Genomic DNA, 23,325 nt, shown 5'->3' on the forward strand with positions numbered 1-23,325 from the left:
ACTTGGACCTAGCAGTTTACCTTCAGAACCCGTGAGCTGGGGTATATTAGAATGGTTCCTTGGTGCCTAGAATCGCGGTGGTGGTAGTGTTTAAACTCTATTTTGGCCTAGTAATTCACCTGCACAGCCTGAGGGCAGGGGTGAATTTTCGATATTAGGAGGTTTCCTTGATGCTCAGGGAAGTAACTGCCAGTTTACAAGCTCGGTGTCTGACCCAGAATAAAGCAATTATCGCGCTAAAAAAGAGTCCTTAAATATATTAGTAACTCATAAAAACAACATGAAAATAATTCTTAATGTCCCGGGCTACGCCAGGCAGATCTACTCGAGTATTTATTAAAAATATGTTATTCATCTTTATATATTCTTATTTTCATAGTGCAAAACAATAAATGAACTATTATAATATGCCTATTAAAAAGAAATCCATAATTATTTCTAATTGATGGCTTTAGTAATGTTTATCTCACGTCGTATAAGTGTGGTCAGTTTACGCTGGACAGCGTTGGAAAGATAAGATTTCATTGTAAAGAAAAACTTTGAACTCAGTTTTGTGATTGTTAGACTCAGTATTGTTTGGGCACGTGTCAAAGATGGACACCAGTAAATAGAAAATACGCCAATAATTTACTATTAAAATTTAATGATGCCCACCTTTTAATAATAAGAAACTATAATTGAAGCGAATTGTACATTATTGAAGTGGAAAGATCCCGGAGGAGATCAAAGTGTAAGACGTACTACAACTCTATATATTCTCCAATTATCCCATTTTCCTTGTTTCTTATTGATCCAAAACAAAAACAGTAGTCCTTAGTACCTTTTACTTTGATTAAATTCAAAGATCACTGTTGTTCCTTTGAATTAACTTCAATTCAATATGAGCCTACTTTGATTTTTGACGAAATCTGTGACGCCATTAACTATGTATTTATACATTAAGTACTATAACTCAAATATATTTACATACAACAAACTCATAACAATATACATTTTAAAGTTTTCTAAGCAGTTTAATTAAATTTTTTATCTATAACCATTTTTCATGTAAGATGAATTTTGTAGATGGGTTCTCTATGAAAAAAAGCTTTGTTTTACCCCAAATTATGTCCAACTCCTGTGGGTAAATTGTTTATATTTGTATACAAAAGTATACAAAAATTATGTTTGAACAAAAAAAACCAAAAAAAAAACACCCTTAAATCTAGATACGAAAAGAAGGAAAAATATTTAAATAAATTGTATATTTTTATCAGATAATTTTATTTTCAAGTAGGCTAAGATTATTATAATTCTTACAGCTATATTCTCTAAAAAAACCAACGCAGGATTATGTAAGAACCTTGTATTTTATAAACACATTTTTTGTGTTAATACCTTTATAGGAATGGTTTTTTTTTTTGGTACATGCGTCTAAGAAAAACCACATTCCATTCTAGCTGTGCTTTTGCTTTTTTCGAAAGTTAGAACTTATTCTTTTTTTAAAGTATATATACCATAGCTTATTCAATAATTTATTTTTTGTAACCACAATTGGAAAAAGCATAGCTTTCTAAATAAAAAGTTCCAAACTAAATAGACATAGTAATATAGACAAATGACTATATACATATGAGTATTTTAAGATATTCCAGATCAATTTGAGCATTTTCCTCATTTAGAGTCAAAACTAGGGCTCAGAAAAAGTATTAAGTTTTTTAACGGAATATATTGTGATATATTTATAAATTTGCTAAAATATATGAAAATATGTTAAGCACCTCAATATGTTACAGATTCTTTTTGGTACTGTATTTCACATTTTAAATTTTAAGCTTATCAACTTCACCAACGAAGGATCTGTTCCTTCCTTTTCTGAGTTAACCTTCTGAATTCTATTAAAGTGATCAATCCATGAAAGTTGAATAGTTAGGTATGGAGTAATTCATGTTACTCAAAGCACTCCTAGTGGATAAAAAAAAGTATTATTCAAAATCTGGACGAAGATTGAGCGTGTGGTCTTTGTTTAGCCACTTGGTTTTAAAGCTTTGGTGAAACGTGAAGTGAGGTGGTCCACTGTGTACCAAGCTGGGATAAGACAGCCACAAAATTCACTTTCACAAATTAAATGTGTGATTAATATATTCTATAAAGAGCAAAATTATAATATTTTACCTACAAAAAATGAGAAATAGTTTGTTTTTGACAAAACCCAAAAATATGTTGTGAAATATGCGATCACATATAAAGGGTTGGTTAGAAGTATACTGACAATATTTTCAAGTAAGTTTAATTAATAGTAGATGACATTTTAAGACATCATTTGGTACATATTAAATTTACTTTGAACCATTAGCTGTTGTATCATTCAATATGATACGCCTTGGGCGCCTTGGCATTGGTCCCCAACTGTAAACGGGAAATCCAAGCTGAGCAGGTCTTTATTACATATGTCTTGTTGAAGCCGGACACATTTATCTTCACAAAGAGATTCAGGGATCTGAAGGAGCTATGGTGATGTTCGTTTACCTTCCTTCTCAGCTCTGACCACAACTAGAAATCATATGGCTTAAGGTCAGTACTATTTGAACCCATACATAATTTGATAACGACATGCAACAAGCTGTCGAGGTAATTCATGACACTTTTGGCTATGTTACAAGGTGCTGATTGTTGAATTCACATGAACTTTGTATCTGGAGGATATGCAACTTTCATGTATGGCATCTTAACATTCTTAAGACGGTCTAAGTACACTGAGGAAGTTAACTTGAGACCATTGTCAGAACTGTGATTCGGCAGGACATTCCCGCCACTGATGATCAAGCCAAGAACCTGTATCTTGGAAGGGAACTTGGTCTTCATCATAGGAGGAACATTACCACTATCCTCTGCCAGCTAGCAGTCATTCTTTGGCTTTTAGGCAGCATTCGAGGTCAAGTTTGAATAATCACTGAATAACTTTATGATGCCTGGATTTGATTTCAAATTTGGCGGAATATCTTGCCTCTCGAAAACCTGATGTCCTTTATCTTCCTTGTAAGAATGTTACGCCTTTCCCTTGATGTAGAACATCGAACTATGATCCTCCTTGATGGCCCTGGCAACCATACTCCTACTGATATACCTCCTCCAAGAATGAGCAGACATTGAAAAGCCAGGATTTGCTTTAATTGGCCTCTTGAGCACAGCCAGGAAGTGGCCAGTTTAATTATTGGGTTCGTGTGAACCACATGAGGAATGGGAAAGCCGCCAATTGGTCTTCAGTCGCTTGGAGACGTCATAACCGGCGCTCTTGGCATATTTTGTGACTTTTATGATTGTCTTAGTATCGTTGCCGGCCTCGAACAATTATAAAATGACTTAACATTTGTCCTCTTGCTGCTTCAAGACGAAACTGGACAGAATGAACATAAAAACAGGAATTATTGGTCTCTGGACAATACTTTCAGCTGAAGTTAGAGCTTATATAGATAAACGAAATACATTAAAAAACAATTAGGAATATGTCCAGATACTTTTATCCACCCTTGAATAGAAAAATCTAACCAATTATGGGGTGTGAGATGACCTAACACAAACTTTGTATTGCATCGGATTGATTTTTTTTTCAGATTGTAATGAGTAACACAGTGCGAAGTGGGTTTGAATTAAATTTTGCATTATCTTTTGGATGAAATAAATTGATATTATTTAAACTAGAGTAATTAAATCTAACTATTTTCGAAAAAGAATAACATCTTCATGATCCTTTAAAGGAAATGTTTATTAAAAAATAAATTCAATCGGAATCAGTTAAGAGGTTTTGTAGTCATTTCTTCAATTGGGTACATTATTCCTTTTCATCTCTGCTCTTAAAAAAACAATTTCTAAAATAAAATATGATGCAATACTTTCATTTTTTTAAATATCGAGCAAGAAGAGTGAAACATATGCGTCAAGTATAATAACTCCTACAATATTCGATAAAAAACCACAAAAAACTATAAGTAGGAAAACAAAGTAACCCCCTTTTTTAAAATTTGGAGCTTTCAAAGGCCCCAGTTAAGTTAGTGAGAGTTAAAGAAAAAGTAGTTTTTTATATCTGAACTGCTGTATAGAAGGCAAATGAAGTATGATAAATAAAAATTAAGTTTTCTAAATTATCATTAAAATTGATAGAGTATCTCAAGTAATCCCTTGAATGTTAACATAAAGCCCTTACCTGACCCAAATGTTTAGGTATCTATGAATAAGAAAAATATATATTTGGAATTTCTTATTTTTTATTTAAATAGATGGCCTTTGAGGTCATGCACAACCATCTTAGAGGGTTTTTATAATCAACAAATAATAGAAAGGTTAGTGGAATCTGTACGATTTTTTTTATAGAGTATTATGGTTGTATTTTTAAGGATAGGTCTTCCTATTGCCTTTTTCTGTTTTATGATCTTTATGTTTAAAACCCCTCCATTGTTTTTCTCTTTCCTTGACCTTAGGACGTACAAAATATACTATGTCTTAGAAAGACATCGTTAACTTTTTTACTATAAGTCTCACTTATAAAGGTCAAACAGTCGTCCCTTAAGAGCTTACAACCGAAAAAGTGATTTTGAAAGTACGAATACATATATTTATAGTTAATTACTGTCTGTCCTTAGGACTATTTGTAATAGAACTGATTAAAAAAAAGAAGAAATATATAACATTATCAGTTTTTAGGACAGATATACAGAACTAAAATCGACCAAACTGAGGGCTTTAGTGGAAGGGATTGCAGTTCTTAACTCTAAATAAGGATAATGTATTATTTACTGGCAAAATCCCGTAACTTGAAAATGTTTTTATACCGATCCTAATCAAAGACAGATGCCCGGGTAATGATGAACCCGAATGTGTATTTTGTAATATACTTATTTATGTATTTATAGACAGTTGTAAAATGAATTACAATTTCAAAAGAATCGATTTTATAGTTATAAATGTATTTGTTTTAAAAGGAAGAGATTAACAAACGAGTTATCTGTTTTTTTAATACTTTTTTCTGCGTTTCTTATAGTCCTTCTCCCTTTCTTTTTTACTATTCGATAATTAACTTTTCGTTTCGTTTTCTTAAAGAAAACAAAAGTTGATTGCTTTTTTTCTTCACACACTACTCTCCTCCAGCCACACATTACCTACTTTCCTATCATCTCTTATCAAATAATAAAAATATCTACCCATAAGAATAATAACTGTAATCATAATATCTCAGATAAATTATACATCCAATTATGTATTTTTTTTTTTTCCAAATCTCATTTCACATTTAATTTTATGAATGCTAAGGAAATTGGTCGTCAATTATTAAGGATTTAATTTTGGTTAATATGACATTTTCTGTAGCATTTTTTTATATTTATACATTAAATATCAACCATTTTTGTTTTGTTTTGGCCTTTATATACCATTTATATTTTTTCAAATTTTAACAAAAATGACGTAATCAGCAAACCAGGATCCAGTGTCGTAATGAAGACATTATAAATCCGTACCACCATAAATATAAAAACAGCACCATCTTCGATTTTTTTTTCAAATTTGGCCCATATTTTAATATTAGTTGAAAACTCAAAAATACACCATTGATAATGACTGCGTCAGTTCGTAAATTGCATATATATTGCAAAAACCCGAGTATCATATTTAGTATATACTCATATATTCAGAAATTTGCTCTACCTACAAACACATTTTCATCTGTAGTATTTAATTGGAATCGAATGCATCTCTAAGACTTATTGTATCTGTTAATGATATATTACAAATGAACGTATACAAATTTGAGTGAAATTGAGAATTACCATGCTAGATTTTATTGAGGTTAAAATATTGATCTCCTGACCTTATGGTTAAAAACTCACTTTGTTAGCTTATACAATAAAATACAACAATAGAATAAAAAAAATCATCTATTGAATAGTTTATAATGTAGATTGATATCATAAAAAAATTCCAAATATAGTTTTAAAAAAGTCTTTAAATTCTGAGCCTGAGAACAAAAAAGGCTGAAATTTTAGATTATTGAGTTTTTAACTAATATTACAATATTTGCCAAATTGGAAAATAGTCGAAGATGGTGCTGTGAAAAATGTCCTTTCTTTGATAAATTTCACTTGGAATGGTTCGCACATATTTATGATGGTTAAAATCCTGCAGTGTCTATTCTTCCTCCAATAAAAATATATCATTCATCTAGACAGTATTAACTTTTTGACTGTCATTCCCCCCAAAAAAAAAAAAAAAAAATGTTAAACAGTTGTCCTTTTGGAGCTTGAAATTGAAAAGTTTTCTAAAACGAAAAAAAAGTCGATATGTATCTTATATTTCTTTGATAAACCCAGGACTTTTTCAACCCATGAATTATGGTCAATTAGGAAAATTTCACTTTTTTATATCTATGAGTAATAAGCACATGTTTTAATTGAAGCATATATTTAAAAAATATTCAATATAAAATGCTACAAAAATCATACAAAAATTGCAAACAAAAATACTAAAGTAATTTAAAAGAAAACACTTTTAGTACTTTCGTCTTGCATTAGTATATATAAACCCTTTTTACCTTAAACTCTTAAATATCTACAGTATAATTGAAGATGATATTTTGGTATGATATTTTTTATAAAATGACGTGTACTGAGATTTATCTACACACGCTCGTTGCTACGTTGTTATTTCTGAGATCAAATTATTACGTTGTTCTAAGATATTACGAGCACAATTACAAATTAGACCTCGATAAACAAACTTTCCTTTGTTAAATTTTTAGTGCATAAATAATTCCCAAATTTCCGTGTATTCTTTACTTGATTTTGCTACTTACTGTAATTCCCATAGCCTTGTTTGACTTGATCGATATTGCGAGTATCTTCGTCCAGCAAGAGCCAAAGTAATTGTCATGATAATAAATCCAACCACTCCACAGGATGCCCCTGAAAGGATGAATGAATAATGAATGTGTGATACTACTTATTGTTAATAGAGATATTATATACAAGAAGTTTTTGTAATCTTTTAATGTTTCATTTCTTCTAAATATCATTTATATAGATATTAGAATGTATCATTATTATCCTGCAGAAACGTAATTTCAAGGAGATTTACCTCTTATCATCATATGGAAATAATAAAACAAATATTCATGTACATATTTAGTCTTCACAACGATGATAATAAGGCTGTGTTTCTCAAACTGTGACACTTTGTAAATTTTTAATATATAAAAATAGAAGAATAATTATTATATTGAAGTTAAAAATTCTTTTTTAAACCCTTTTTTTTGTTTATAAAAAACGGTTGTAAAAGATTGTAATTTCTCAAATTCTTTTAAAATTAAAAAACAACAACATTGTAACGTCCCCACGTGGAGGAACTTCACAAATAAGCCAAGCCTTCATAATGGTACAATATCCAGTTTGGTCATAATGGTAGTATTGTTGAACTCAGGGGTCTGAGCAAAATTGTCACTATGTCAGGGTTAATGGTTATACACACATTTATTGTTGTCCGAGACAGCTATATATTGCTATAAAATGATACTTCTACAATACTAATCAGCTATTGTCAAAACAATAGACAAAAAGAGAAGCTTAAGGATGGAAGACGGAGAGCCTAATAAAATCTCAACTATTGAAGAGATTGTGGTTTCTGCAACTGTTCCTAAAGCATTTTTTAAACAGATATCGCTTTATTAAATTTCTAAACAATTAAGTACAAAAAAGTATAACGAAAAATATGAAACAAAGTTCGATAGATATAAAAATTTATCGTGTAAACAAATATAATTTTTAAAACATTATTCAGTAAAAAATTACAAATTTTTGTATTCATTAAATAAAAAGATGTTATCTAATTCCAGGGTGTTACCTAAGGTGTTGTTTTTACACTCATCTTAATTTTGATAATTTTCACATATGTATGCATAATGCTACTAATGATTCGACACATAAACGAACATATGGACTTGGTTTTAAGTCCAAACTATATTGATGGAGACATGAAACTTCCAAACCAAACTCTTGGACTTTTTAACGAACACAATGTCTCTCCTAATGACTAAATCTGGATACCATTCCAATCAAGGTTAGAATTAATTGTTTGGCCTTAGAGTAAAATGAGTCTCCCTTTTTTATTTTATTTTTGCAAATTTAAAGTGATTGGCTGTACTTGGAGTAACATGACCATGTACACATTTTCAGCTGCCTGTTTTGTATTTTTCGCAATTACACTTAATATCACAGTTTTTAAATTTTGAAAGGTTCCAAAGTGCCAAACCTGGTTTAAGAGGTCACCTGGAATAATAAGTCACTTTTTCAGGTTTCCATTTTTTACAACTTAATATAGATTTGTGAGGACTAAATAAAATCACAGTCACTGACCATGATATTCCATTTTTTTTTTCTCAAGAAGAATCAACGTCCCCACTAATGGTTATCGTTCTATTCATTAATATATCTCTTAACAGCAAGAATCCTCACAAAACTCTCGTTATAATAAGCCCCAGGCTTTCATATATTAATATTTGTACATGAAGATGTTTGTAATGACAATGTTATTGGCAATGATGGCCCTTTGTAATTGATGTTTAAGTCATAAAGAGCCAAGTTCTGATAGGAGGCGTTAACTTTGTGTATGTTTTTATATATGTGGCCTATCAAAACAAAAGCAAGCTAGAATGACACAAATTGAATAAAATTATACTTGTATTCTTCTACGTATTATTTTTAATTTCTGTTAACAAATTATTCTGGTTAATCGTTTGAAAGTGCCGCAGATTGAACTGAAAGTAGTAAAATTTCATTGTCACAATCATATAATTATAAGTGGATGAGTTTTATTTGAAAAACTATATCGGGGCCAAATTCCGTACAATAAACCAGTTGAAGGTTTTAAACTATACTTGACACTGCTGACTACCTCAAATCATCCAGAAAATTTTGAAAAATAAAAGCCAATAATTTGAGGTCTTTTAATTATTGGACTATATGTTTGTATGATGTAAAAAAATATTTAGACAAATCTAACTTTTATTAAATTTTTGTTCTATATTTTTTTTATGCCAAGTCATAACATTTGCAAATGGTTCTGTAGAGGATCCATATCAAAAGGAATTTCTGATATAAATACCTTCTTTAGAAAGTTTGTAATTCTGATTAATTTAAAATCTATATACAACATTTAACATTATAAGAAACTGTGGTTTTTATATTTGTATACTTTTTTCCTAGGCTTTCTAAAGATATAAATATATCATATCAAAGACATTCTTATTTAAAGACATAAAAATAAAAATTTGTTAAATCTAAGATCATACCAATATATATATATAGAAATACACATATATACGTCCGTGACTCATCATTCCAAATCTTTATACATACGAATATATAGATACTGTTGAGTTCAGGGGGAAATATAAGACAATAATTTATTTACATGTTTTAAAAATTGAAGGCCTTGTCTTACAATTAAAGATTTAGTCCATTAGTAAAAATAATTGATTTTGAGATATTTTTTTATGTTTAAAAAATAACCAATAGTTTAAAAAGTTCATTTTCTTATATATATATTATATACTTCGCTCGCGTGGTTCAACTTTAGAAACTACGACTGATCCAGATCTGCATTCAAGTTAGACCAGAATATTTATGGTAGAGTACATATTACTAGAAGGTTTTATAAAGTTTTTGTATGGTTCTAAAACTTAATCACTCCAAGAATATCCCATACTTTAGAACATTCTGATCATTAATTTCTTCCGCATTGTAAAATATCCTTATTTCCGAATTGATAACAGTAAGTTAATACTGTCCCAAGCTACTCTGTTGAAGCTTTAAATGAACATTCAGTCATTGAAAAATATTGTAAAGTAACGTTTACTATTCAAAGCCACCATATAAACAAAAAATTTCCAAAATACAACAAATTTGAAACAGTGGAAAATCTTTCAAAGGCAGGTGGAAAGTGAAAAAAATCGCCCATATTAAAATGTACCTTATGTACAAAGAATCAACCCCAGAATGACAAAAAGGGTATTATTGACGAATTGGAGAATGCATATGGCCATGTTTTAAAGGGAGTTCCATTCAAAGCCTTGGATTGTTTTAGGCTTCACAGTAGAAGTCCTAAAGTGACACTTTTAACAAGAAAAAAAACAAACAAACAATTCCGAAATTTTGAAATAGGCCAAATAGCATCCCTAAAAATATAATTTCATTTGTCACTCGACTTTCTGGTCTGATGAGGAAAAAACCCCCGAGTTTTAAGTGCTTATACAGCCCATGGAATACCGTTCTAATCTTAAAACACGGTTGGTGATATATAAAACTATTGTTTTTTTCTTCTCATCCTCAGTGGCAATTAGTGCCTTAGTACATATATAATACTCATGAAAACAGAAGAATACATTGACATAATAGAGCCTTTATTTTTATCACAAAGGGGAAATTACTGGAGCTTGGACCGGAAGGGATGTTACAGAAGGACTCAAATCCAAAGAATGAAGTCATATCAACCATAGTTAATCACAAAAAAATAAAAAATAGTTGAGTCACAAAATCCAGATTTTTAATCCAATTGATAATCTCCTGCACCAGTTGAACTTGAAAATCTGATCTTGGAAATACCTTTATTAAGAAAAGGAATCTATTGAAATTTTCAAAGGGGAACGAAACAAAATACATGTGTCAATACTTGATAGGAGATTATATAAGACGACAGCTTTTACATCAAGGCCAAATGTATAAACTTAAATCGTTTATTTTACTGTTACTGCTGATACTTTCGACTGATTTTGAAAAAAGCTATAAATTTCGGTTAATTCAATAGATGAAATAATATTTTCCCCCTTGTTTCTAGCTTTTGATGATATTTTTTACAATTTATTAAATATCCATAATATAATGAATTGTTATTGTCTGTGCAATAATTTGGTTTCAAAGGACTTGAAGAGCCCGTATGTTTTCTCCTGAGCTCAACTGTAGATGTGTAAATCTAAGTATGCAACGATATACAAATAAATTCCTTTAAAGTATGTATAAAAAAATAGCAACTTCAGGAATAACATTTATAGTTTTTCTATAATGAAAATACTTATAAGTGTACATAGATAAATAAATATATTTATTTATACTATATGTATATATGGAATACTTTTCTCTACTATCAACTTATTCCATATTCCTTTTCAAGGTGAAGAATTAAATGAAATTGATAAGTAAATATCTTCTCTTTTCTTTTATAAAAATACACTTTTTGTCAAGATAAAGTCCCTTTAAAATGAAAATGTAACTTTTACTCGTATTTGGCAAATCAGATGTAGTAAAAAAAAATGATCAAATGTCGTTTTCTGCTTTAAAAAAAAGAAATGAAAAGGTATCCATAGCGCATTAATAGTATTTTATAGCAAATGACATTGAACTCCCATGAAATTTTTATAGTTGACAATCTTATATCCTTAAAAGCTGTTATCCTAATTCTTAAGTAATCATGGATGACAGAGAGTAACGCTGAGAATGTGTTGGGGAGCTATTTGCAAAAGTCTTTATTGTGTTCAAAGTAGAATTGATGATGGATTTAAAAGAAATTCCTCCCTATCTTCTTGCTGGATACGAGTCGTATTTGAGTTGATTCCCTTCCTTTCACAGCTCCTTGCAGCCGATCTAATAAAATGTCATGAGAGCTAAGATATTCTCCTCCATAATAATATTCTTCAAATTGTCAGGCTTACTGCATTTCACTTGTTGGTTCCTTTCTTTTTAGCACAACGGCAGTTCATGTTTTATGTAACTCTAAGCATTACTTAAATGTAAGTTTATATCGTTCAGAAATCGTAACATTTTTATTTCAAAGAAAATTAAAAATTATAAAAAATAATTCAAACTTCTTCTGTTTGACCAATATTTTTAATACTTCTACCTTGTGCTAGGATTCATAAACCTTTTATAGTAACAATTCCATAGCATCGAACGTAAAACGGATCATAAGCCATATATAAGGTCAAAGGTAACAAAGAAGGTCAACTTCTTCTAAATTTTTATTTTAGCATGTGTACTGGAGTGTACAATTTTTAGGGTGACCTGTTAATTCGTTCTTCTGTTGTATTCTAATGGAAAAAATCTGTTTATGAAGTTTATCTTTAAAGGACGTTTTTTGACTTCTGTAGCCATTTAAGAAGGACTTTTTGAACGACATTTTCTATTTGTAAAAATTTTGTAATTTGTAAAAGTTTCAAAAGCTTCAAAAAAGTTTATTTTCTCAAGTGACATAAGAATATAATCCTTATTTTTCATTTTGAAGAAAAACATATTATAGACATACTCAAAATAATGAATGTTCTATAGAAATACAAACACACCTTGCTTTATTAATATAGATTAATCAAATGTCATTATAATATATATCAGTTAGTGACGTCCAAGTTCCAATATTTATAAGAATCATAAATACTTCAATTAGGCAGTATTTCTTAACCTTTTTAGATCTATTATACGATATCTTTTTTTTTTCCAAAATATAATTTTTGGGGATATTTTTTCAAAAGATTTTCTTTTCTTTAAATAGATTCCGCTTTATACAAGACTTCCATTCAAATCAGTTTAAGAACTACTTAATGATACCTTAATGGGGATTAAGTGAAAACTATTCTAGTGCATGAAATATATGGATTAATGTTTTACTAAAGAAATTCCATAGTTTAACTGAGGTACTTTATTATAATATTTGTTAAAATCATATCTTGTAGAGTGTCCTTTAAAATTGGGGACTTTTTTCTATGAACAATCTTTAGTTTTATTTAAAAAAATGATATAACCATAAAGAGTATTGTTTTTCTATTTGTTTCTTTCTGTGGAATGGGTAAAAATAATTGATTTTAACCTCCAATTAAACAATAAAAACAATTGGCTTAGTGATTACAATTCCTTACTTATATGTATTTTTAGCTTTTAAATAAGTTTTGAGCTGTTTTTCTAAAAAAAGGCTAAATTCTCGAATGTTATAATATCCAAAGTAGTCCTTCTTCCAAGGGTATCCAGAAAGTCATATCTAATTCTCAAAAGTCTGAAGGTTCATATTTGCAAAATGAAGACACTTGACTGGATAAGTGGTAAGTATAATTTTAAATGAGATTTTTCTTGTATGTAATTGATTCATCCAATATATTTATTTACACTTTTATCACTCAAGGGTAATACACTCTCAAGATTGAGATATTAGGAGTACAGTATCTATACATAAGGTTGTAAATTGTAAGCATTTTCAGTTTGTAAAAAAAACAAAATTAAATAACAAGGAAACTCCCGACAGTTTAAATAATGTTTTGGAGGAGAACAGATTACCTATCCTGACGTAACATTAATTAGCAGGAAGCAGCTATAAGAGAAAAGAGATGAAAACAAATTCCTCTCCGTATCAAAGCAAGGGTAAAGACAGAAATTACTTCGTTATCAATCATCAATTCTACTCTGAGTCCAACAGGGACTTACAATTGTAACCCCTCTACAAAACCTCAATATTACTGTCTGTCAGTTAAGAGAACACATTAAACCTAGAAAGAGTGGAAGAATAGTAAAAACATCTTTATAAAATACAAATAAACACTGTTAAGTTGTCAACAACAACAGAAATTGCACACTAAAAATGCTTAGAATTTACAAGCCTATCTATGAATGTGTAAAGACTATAGAATAGATACATAATAAAATGTCAATCCATGTGTTCTCATGCCATGTCCATATTCTCCTCATACCAGATTAATTTGATATCAAAAAATATAAGGAAAAGATACACAAACCTAAAGAACACTTTTTAGGAAGAAAAAAAAAAATAAGTGAAACATAAGAGTATCCTTTTTAAAAGTCTTTGAAAGTTGAGGGGAAAAAGACAATTTATGGTTATTGCTTTGTGTACCTTTGATGCAAAAAGAATTCTTTATACACTAAAATAATAAACAAAAACACATTGTCTCTTGTGTACAAATTGATTTTTTGAAAGCAAAAATAAGATTTTATTAAACAAATACATACAATTGATTTTGCAATCTACTATGCACATATATACGAGTATGTGCTACTTGAGAAGATAATTTAATAATGAATTGTTGTATTCATTGCTTATAGTAGGGGAGGCCTGACAAAATGTTGACACTTTTCCCATTTGAGTTAATTATAAGGAGCTGGTTTGACAAATCTGGGATTTTGTTTGACTTAAAAGGTATTGTAGGAAAACGGAACAGCGTCGTTTACACGTTCGTCCGTGGACAGTGTAAACGGAAATACTTATATATGTATATGTTGTGTACAAGTTGATATTTTGTAGAAGTGACAGCTTGTATAAGCAAATTAAAGAAGTTGCAATTTCTTCGTGTTAAAATGAATTCTTTAATTACAAAATTGGTCCTTCTAATTACAAATTATTAGTTAGTTATAGTTTATTTAAAATTACATGGTTATTATGTATTTATAAGTCATTTAACTGGGATGTTTGAACTTAATAATGTGCCACATATTACCTATATTTTAGTAATTTGTATTAAACAGTCAAAAATTATACCCTTGATCATCCATGGGACATACAATTATTGTATTAACCTCCTCCTTAGTTCTGTAAATCTTTCATTTAAAATTATTTATATAATTTTTTACTTGCAAATTGTACAATTGTACATAAAATCGAAACTTGTACACAAAACATATATATACTAGGATATAACTTGTTGCCAACGAGAATCCAACTTCATAATGGTCTTTTTGTAAAAGGCCTAGTCCTTATTCGCAAAAATCTCGGACAATCAATTACTATAGGCTTCTATTGAGACCAAATTTGTACCTGCAAGCGCGCTGACCATAGAAAAGAACATGTCATAGTCATTTAATGCAAGATTTGAACTATAGAGTTGATGCATATAAACTTCCCTTCCGACCTCTCAGAGCTTCTGTCGTATCATCAAAGATGTGTGTGCCCTGGCGTTGTCTTGACGATGTATTGTGGTTCACAAATGCCGTCCGTTTCTGTTCGATTGCCAGTTTCAAATGGTTGATTCGTCCACAATAGAGGTCAGAATTGAAGGGGGGGGATCGGTCGAACCACTGTTGTGCAACACAAACTTAAAAGAGTATCGACATCGTAACATTGCAAATTATCTTGGTTGCTTTCCGTTCCAGGTAAATATGGAGAGTTTCTTTATTCGAGACCTCCATAATCGACGCACGATAATTCACGACTGAACCGATCAAGCGCAATGCTGCCCAGACATAGTTAAAAAAAGGTGCAGGAATTGCGAAAATTACTTTTTCCCCAATCTTTTATATAGAGTTTTATATCGTAAGAATTTGGTCATTAAAAAAAAAAAGAAACCCAAAATTGACAGAATGTTTGAGAGGGAATCAACTGATCTTTCATATCTTTTCATTCGATTAACTGTAAGCACCAATAAGAGGGAGGAAATCAACGCAAGTTCCACTCCGTTTCATGATAGGACATAGGCAGAAATTACTCCAATTTTCGATTATCAATTTTACTTTGAGTCCAACAGGGACTAGCAATTATAATTCAAAAAGAAATTTTCAATCGTTTACGAGCACTCAATCCTGGTACACGTTATACTTATATGTATGTTTTCTCCTCAAAAATAATGATACCAGCTTAGAAAATAAAAATAACAGACTGTTATAGCTCCCAACAATGAAAACTTGCTGGTCTAAATATGCTCAGGATTTACCCCTCTACATATATAGAAATTAAACGTCTATTCAACAAAAAACAATATAAAATAAACGGTACGTACTGCAATAAATTTTATAAAAACTGAATATTTATGAATTAATTAAGAATTTAATTATAGTTTAATTAACAGACATTGTATGTATGCACATACTTCTTACATGTATGCATGAAAGTAACTACATTCATACATATGTAGCAATAAAGGTTTGCATATTATTTAATTTTTGTTTTGCAATAGGTGAATTGCATCTAACGTTCTATTTATTTTCTATCTTTTTGTATTTTATATAGATATGCACATTTGGGGTATACAATTGCCCCCGGAATTAGAAATCCTTGTCAAAATCAGTGAACCCTATTTTTGGTACTGCAACTAGTAAGTAGAACACAAGTACAAAATTTTAGCAAATTTGGTTAGAGTTTACCTATAGCACAATTGCAATTTCTTAACAAGTATGAAGCAAAAGAAATGTACTTTTTTTAAAAAAACATGTTTTACAATAAAATATTTCTATGAACATAAAAAGATTATGATGTTTTATAATTGTTTTTTCTTGACTCTAATTTCCTTGATTGTAGAAAGCAATAATGGACCGTGCCCAGACCGTTCATGAAATATAATAGACAGTAGACATGATTGAACTTTAGTCCAAAAATAAAAAAAATAAAACCTTTTCTGCCTTTTTTTCTTATTCATTATCCTTTTAATGGAGTATAATTGTAAATTTAGAGTGTAAATATTGAATTTGTATTCTAACAAGAAATATAGCCTCATTTAGAGTGTTGCAGTTCCCCCGCCCCAAATTATAAATCATCGTCAGAATCAGATGACCCTTTCTAGAGTATTTCAATAACACTGTATTTTATACAGTTAATAGAAATATGTCATATTTTACTGCGTAGTGTATCAGTTTTCATTTTTTGTTTCGAGATGGTATTACTGATTGACAAATTTGCATTTACAAGGGCACGCTTTCTTCGTTAGGATCATTGGACTTGAGTGTTGGGTTAAAATATTCTTTAGCTTATGTCATTTTTTTCGCCATATCAAGGACCTCAATTATCCATCTCTGGATTATAGACACCAAGAGAAGAAGAAGAAATCCTTCAGCTTTACAAAACGTTGTTCCACTAAGACTTTTGTTAGAGGGGATTGTAAGGAACTGGTAATGCTGGTAATTATCTACATAAGTGAGGGAAAGAATACAGTTTTGACAGTGTATCTGACTTGGTGCCTTACACAAAGCAAGGTGGATGTCTAAGCTTCTTTTTGCTTTAAAGATCGATCTGCTCAGCGAAAATATAGTTCAATAATTACCTAAGGGGCCTGTATTGGTGACTGGACAACAGCTGAAGCTCTTTTGGTGGTTTAGAGCACCATTTCCTTCAGCAGCGCCTTTGAATGATCTCATAACAGTCAATAACAGGATCAGTTACATAAAGATTTATAAAACTTGTGTAGATACAGCAATCAAGGGATTCTTAGCAAATTTGATATTACCTAACGGAAGAACTCGTAACAATCGCGTTATTTTTTGATCAAGTTGGAAATGACATCAAAATATACATGGTTTCGAAATTACTTACTTTAAGACAAAGAGTCTGCCGCAAGAGGCATGGCTCAAGATATTTCCTTCCAAATCAAAGAAAGAGAAAGAAAAATAAAGTAGTTGATATTTACAAATTGACGAATAATCTATGTATTTATATGTGTGAATTAATTACTAATTTGATTATAATTATAAATCTATATTATTATATAAAGATGAGAATTAGTAAAAAATAAATTTAGCTAAAGATGAATGAAAAACTATTATTATTTTTCTTTTTCTTTTCGCAACTGATTTTTAATAATGTCTTCTTTATTTAATAAACGGTCCAAGCGTATTCACTTATTGTTTGACACAATCAAAGAAGGTGAAGTGACAAAAAAAAATTATCAAACAAGATAATTTTTATTTGATTATACAAAGATGTTACTTCCGAACATGTTTCTTATAAAACCCATAACAAAAAAGTTTTGCTTTATACACCTTTAGAAATTGCAATTGTGATATAAGTAAACGCTAACCAAATTTGATAAAATTTTATTTGTGTTCTTCTTAGCTAGCTGTAGTACCTAAATTAGGTTCTTATGAAAATGTTGGGCAACTCCATCACCTTAATATAAATATTGCATAAGGTGTATACATTCTACATACAATATATTGATTGATGGATCAATGATATAATGACTGTCAATAAGTTTTTGAATCACAAGGGATAAGAAAGTGACCCCCCTTAATATATCTCCCATTCATCAACATCATCCATCCTTCTTCTCTTATAGGATACAACAAGCTTGCTCTACATTTCAAACAATACAAGAAATGAAAAAATGGACAGATGTTGTTAACATATTATATAATGGGTATAATTGCCAATTTGATCCGTTTTTGATTGCCATATACGAAAAACAAAGAAATAGAGAGATTTTCGTTGAGGGCAGAGAGCCAAAAAGAGTAGAGCTGGTCTACTTCTTATCAAATTCAGTTCTTGAAATGTATTTTAGCGTATAAAGAAGTGATATTGAAACATGACTCGTTTAATTGCAATGTTAAAAAACTGCAACTTTGTAACTAATCTCATATCATACCTGATAAAATAAAGTTTATCTGTATGTATGTATAAATCTTGAATGAAGGTATTTTTAAACTAAGAAATAACAAAGAAGTGAACGTAGATATATCAGTCGTTGAAATAACAATGTAATCTTGTGAATAAATATGACAAGGATGTGCATGTTGCATCGAGCGTATATTCTGGGTGCACTTTATAAAGTGCTCCCTGATGTTTATTATTTTAGATTATTTAAGAAATAAAAATGCATTCCTGATAATGAATATTGCAGGTGTGCCCATATAGCAACGAGCTTATACATATATAGGGAGAGTGGTTTTTGTTAGTAATCACTCTAGGGCTTAAAGTACTCCATGGTTTATCAGTTATCCCATGATATTATTTTTTTTCCTCAATCTCTTATTATCATTCTTTATTCTTGAGAATAGAACTCATACTAATGGATATAAGTATTGAGTAGTTACGTGTGAATGAACTCATAAAAAATGGAAAGTAACACTGAGGATTTTTGGGGGTACTATTTTCTATACTATTAGAGCAAAATTTGTCTTTTATCTGACGCCTAATTACTCTGGGGAATACCGGAACGTACTGTTGGTTGATAATATTTCAATCATTAATTTAGTGTGGATTTTTTTATGTCAACTCGTCTCATGAATCACCCATGGTTTGCCAACTATGTGGCACGCTGAGACAATTGTAATGATCGATAACTAATAATAAAAAAAATGCAAGTGTTTATTATAATAAGTAAAACAAAATTTAATTTCACCAATAATATATATTATTTGATTTTTGATCCTTCTATTATTTACAGCCATTTCAGCAATTAAAGCTTAGATGTTGTTTTAGAAATCAGGAAAGACAAATATTCTTTCGTTCCCATTTTCTTATTGTCTCCAATTAGTCCATTTGAAGTACTATCAATTATCTCATCAGATACTCTTTGATTTCGAATAATTATATCTTACTAAATGCTTAACAAATTAAAAACATTTGCCACTGAACTTAGGTAGTAAGTTCTGGAAAAAGTGTTTATGATACTTGCTATCAAATAGATGTATGATAACTTACTACCTCCACTCTCCCTTAAATTACTTCTAATATTGTGTCAAAGAAACAAAGAATGTATGTGGTCTCAAAAAAGAGTTGAGTACAAATAAGTGATTTGTATCATATCGTTATTTTTCATTCAAAAATAGAGAGAAAAAGTCAACTATCGTATATTCTCCTATTCTTGGACTATTCCATGTTTAAATGGGGTGAATGTTCGACGTTAAAGAACATTTAATTTGTGTTAGGTCAAGAAACACAACACACAAAAAAAAATATATGAAGGAGATTCAAGTCCTCTAAAGGCCAATAAGCAATCCCCATATTAATCACTTTTGAGTCACATAACTCAGAGTGACTTGTTCATTTGACACAGTTTGACTAGAGTTTTGTGGATCAAGTTATGGTACCATGGAAATGGTTACTCAAATAATTATCCTTAAAAAAATGTTGACAAGTTCTTGGTTCAACATGTGATATTTGTAATAAAGTTAAGCACACTAAAAAATCAAAAAACACACACTAATCAAAGTATTTTCTAGGAAATCAAGATTCACAACTTTATTTTCTCTATTTAGGGCACAGTAAGAGTTCTTTATTAATTTGTAAGATGCTTTCTAATGCTTGAAGTCCATTATTTACAGCATGTGTTGTTTGTTTTGTATACATATTATCATGATAACAATTAGACCAAACATAAGTTAATTTCTCTGTAAATAACAATGGAATATGTATATTTTTTGTCATTGTTTCTTCATGGTCTGAGTGACAAAGAAATAAAGCTATACATATTTTATATATATATATATATTTGTACAAAAAAACTAAATTCAAGAGAAAGGCTTTAGCATATTTAAAAAAATAATAATAAATTAAAAATCCCTCAAGACAAATAAAAATAGCATATAGATTTCTATTTTATTCACTGACATAAGTACATTGCAAAAAAGAAAAGTAAAGAAAAAAGGTATATACCAAGAAAATCAAGTATACATTGAGTCTATTTATAAATGAAATTGATCTACGGTAACTGTATTTGTCCTTCGCATAAAGTCATTGAATAGTAGATTAAAGAATACATTATGTGAGTAATAATGACCAAAAGGAAAACCTTCATTCTCAGATAAAGAAGGAGGAAAAGGCAGAAATGTTGATAAAAACATTCATTTATTTGGAGGAAACATTCGTTTTTATTTATTAATCCGTCAAAAAAGGATTATTAATCAATCTTCAGTATTTTATTAGTCAACAGTCTATGTAAGTTTGAAAAATGCAGGTTCATTAATGAAACTATACATATGGTAGCCTTGATATATAATTAATTGACTTATTTCATTATGAAGATGCTTCAACAGTTAGATCGAAACGCTATTAGAATGGTGATAGTCCCCCAATAAATCAAGGTGTAATTATTACCTCACTAATACAAAAATATACCTTGTATTACTTTTGTTAGCTGTCGATGTTTGGATTTCCTGAGTGACTTTTTTTTGTGCATTGTTTGTCAGAGACTTGTGATAGTTATGTAATATAATTTTATCGTCCAATGACATACTCATCTTGATATTTTTAGACTCAGAGACTAAAATTAATTTTTACAGCATGAATCATCATTTAACTATTGGTTTTTTTTTTTTGGTAAAGTGGCCGTAAGGGATAATATGAATCGGTAAAGTGTCGGATCATCGTCATAATTTGTGTTACCACTGGTAAGGTACGCTTTTATGCAGTTTTTTATGTTGTGAAAATCCTAGGTTGGAACAGGATACGGCTGCTTAGTGCGGTGTGTCCGTAGATTAGGTGAGCGTTAGACCAGGTTTGACTGTAAATGAAATAAGATATGCTTTCTAAAAAAGCGTTAACCATTTCTGTATGTTTTTTTTTTTTTTTTACAATAGGGGTTGAATATTTGAAATTTTTACATATGTAGGTATGTACAATGTTCCTAATAATTTTTATTTTTTTTTAATTTTTCCTTCTTCTTAAGCATATTTATTTTACATTTACCTGATTACCCACAAGGAGTTACACATACACAGCTTGTGTTTTATGTGTACATATTATTTTTCTGCTTTAACAGTCAGGGGTTCCTTTTTATATACACTTTTTTATAATTATTTCTCTCTTTGTTTAGTTATATGTATATAAATTTAATATCTACTTGAATAAATAATAAGCATTAAATGTGTCATGAAAGCTGTAAAAAAGTGATTTTTATGTACAATCCCCTTTAATTTTTATAGAATATCTTTTGTATGTGTGTTATTAAATTTAAAGATAATAAATCCCACTAAAAATCAAAGAGTTACATCAACATGAATCTCTATTGTGTCTCTCAACCTTTTTTTTCTATCTCCAATTTATATATTTTTTAATAGCAGAGATGGTTGAAGTCCCGTTACTTATTTTTTTTGTTCAGGTTTCGACAACAATAAAAGTACTGGAATTTTGGCCTTTTTTAACTTGAATTTTTTTTTTTTTCTCACAAAAATAAAAAGCGAAAATATTGTTAGGGCAGCTAACATGCACTTATAAGGCCGTCTGTGGATTTTGTCTGATTCGATAATTTTTCTAAAACATAAGGAACTTTTCATTCTTGCTTTTATATAAGGCGAGATTTCGTTTCGAGTGAAGGGATGAGATATCTACCGAGTAGACTCATCGGTGGGACAATTTTTTATTACACAGTCTAGCTACAGGTACCGTCTCCAATATCAGTTTACTATAGTACAAATTTAAATGGTCAGTTACTACTATAGTTAGTGATGAGATTGAAATTATTTTTAACTTGCACGTTCTTATTTGGCCAACTGAAGAATGCATTTCTTAAAAACATATCTTATTAGTGTCTTAGAACCCGAGAAAATGCCATCTGAACGTGACCAACGATTTTCCGTTGGCGCACTTTTGGATGCCGGTAAGAAAGCAATGGAGATTGTCATGTTACCATTGGTCCAGACCAACTTTCCGGACATGAATGTGGTGTTCCAGTAGGATGGTGCGCCTGCACTCACGTCCCAAAAGGCCCAGAAGTGGTTGGAGGACAACTTGCTTTTCTGGTCAAACTGGTCAAAGAAAATGTGGCGCCTTCTCACCAAATGCCAACCCTTCACTTTTTGGGTGTATGTTAAGTACAAGACCCGCACCATCCGTTACCCAAACATCAGCAACCTCAAGGACACCGTCAACCAGCACATGGATGCCATGTCTGATAACTACATCTGTAATGGGTGCAAGGCCTTCCGTGACCGCTGGCAAGCTGCCAAGGGGCTACATCGATGATTAGGCATATTGATGCCATGCCTGAGGACTACAAGGGGGATACATCGATGATTAGGATAGCCAAGACATCATATTAGTTATTTTTATTTTATTGACATACACTCTTACAACTGGTTGCTGAAATACATCTTGATAGACTTCTTGATTGAAAGTGTTGAGATTTATTCGCTGCACCCGGTATATGTAACTCCTTCGTAGTGAACGTCTTTTCCTACTACATTTAATTATATTTAAAACCTGATTGATCATTTGTATGAGCTCATAAAATGTTGGAGACTAAGCTTCAGGATTTGGGTAGAGTTATAATGGTAAGTCTTTGTTGGAGTGCGATTAGAATTGAGGATCGACATTGGAGTAATTCTTGCGAATGTCCTTGTTTATTTCCCTCTCCCTTTCGTTAAAGCCGTTTGCAGCTGATTTAATAAAATGTCATGACAGCTAAGCTTCTTTCCTACCAAACATTAATTAAATTGTCAGGGTTACCCTGCTAATTTTCAGTTTCTTTTTTTAACATCCCCAAAATATTGCCGATTATCACCACTAATAAAAGTGCCGTTATAACGTAAAACATTAGTTGAAATATATTAAACATATTTTATTCGACTAGAACCAACCAACATTTAGAATAACATAAAATAAAACACAATA

The 23,325-nt window shown here is 30.3% G+C and overlaps 1 protein-coding gene across 1 annotated transcript in view; it reads right to left on the minus strand.

Annotated features, from left to right (window-relative positions):
- The window catches only part of LOC121116683 (uncharacterized), a 145,133-nt gene that overhangs the window by 22,887 nt on the left and 98,921 nt on the right, over positions 1–23,325 (minus strand). Inside the window, exon 4 of the mRNA XM_040710969.2 lies at positions 6,824–6,932. Coding sequence (XP_040566903.1) covers positions 6,824–6,932 — 109 coding nt within the window. The remainder of the gene's footprint in view (positions 1–6,823; positions 6,933–23,325) is intronic.

This window comes from Lepeophtheirus salmonis, chromosome 4 (genome assembly GCF_016086655.4).
Source record: "Lepeophtheirus salmonis chromosome 4, UVic_Lsal_1.4, whole genome shotgun sequence".
Taxonomy (NCBI): Eukaryota; Metazoa; Arthropoda; class Copepoda; order Siphonostomatoida; family Caligidae; genus Lepeophtheirus; species Lepeophtheirus salmonis.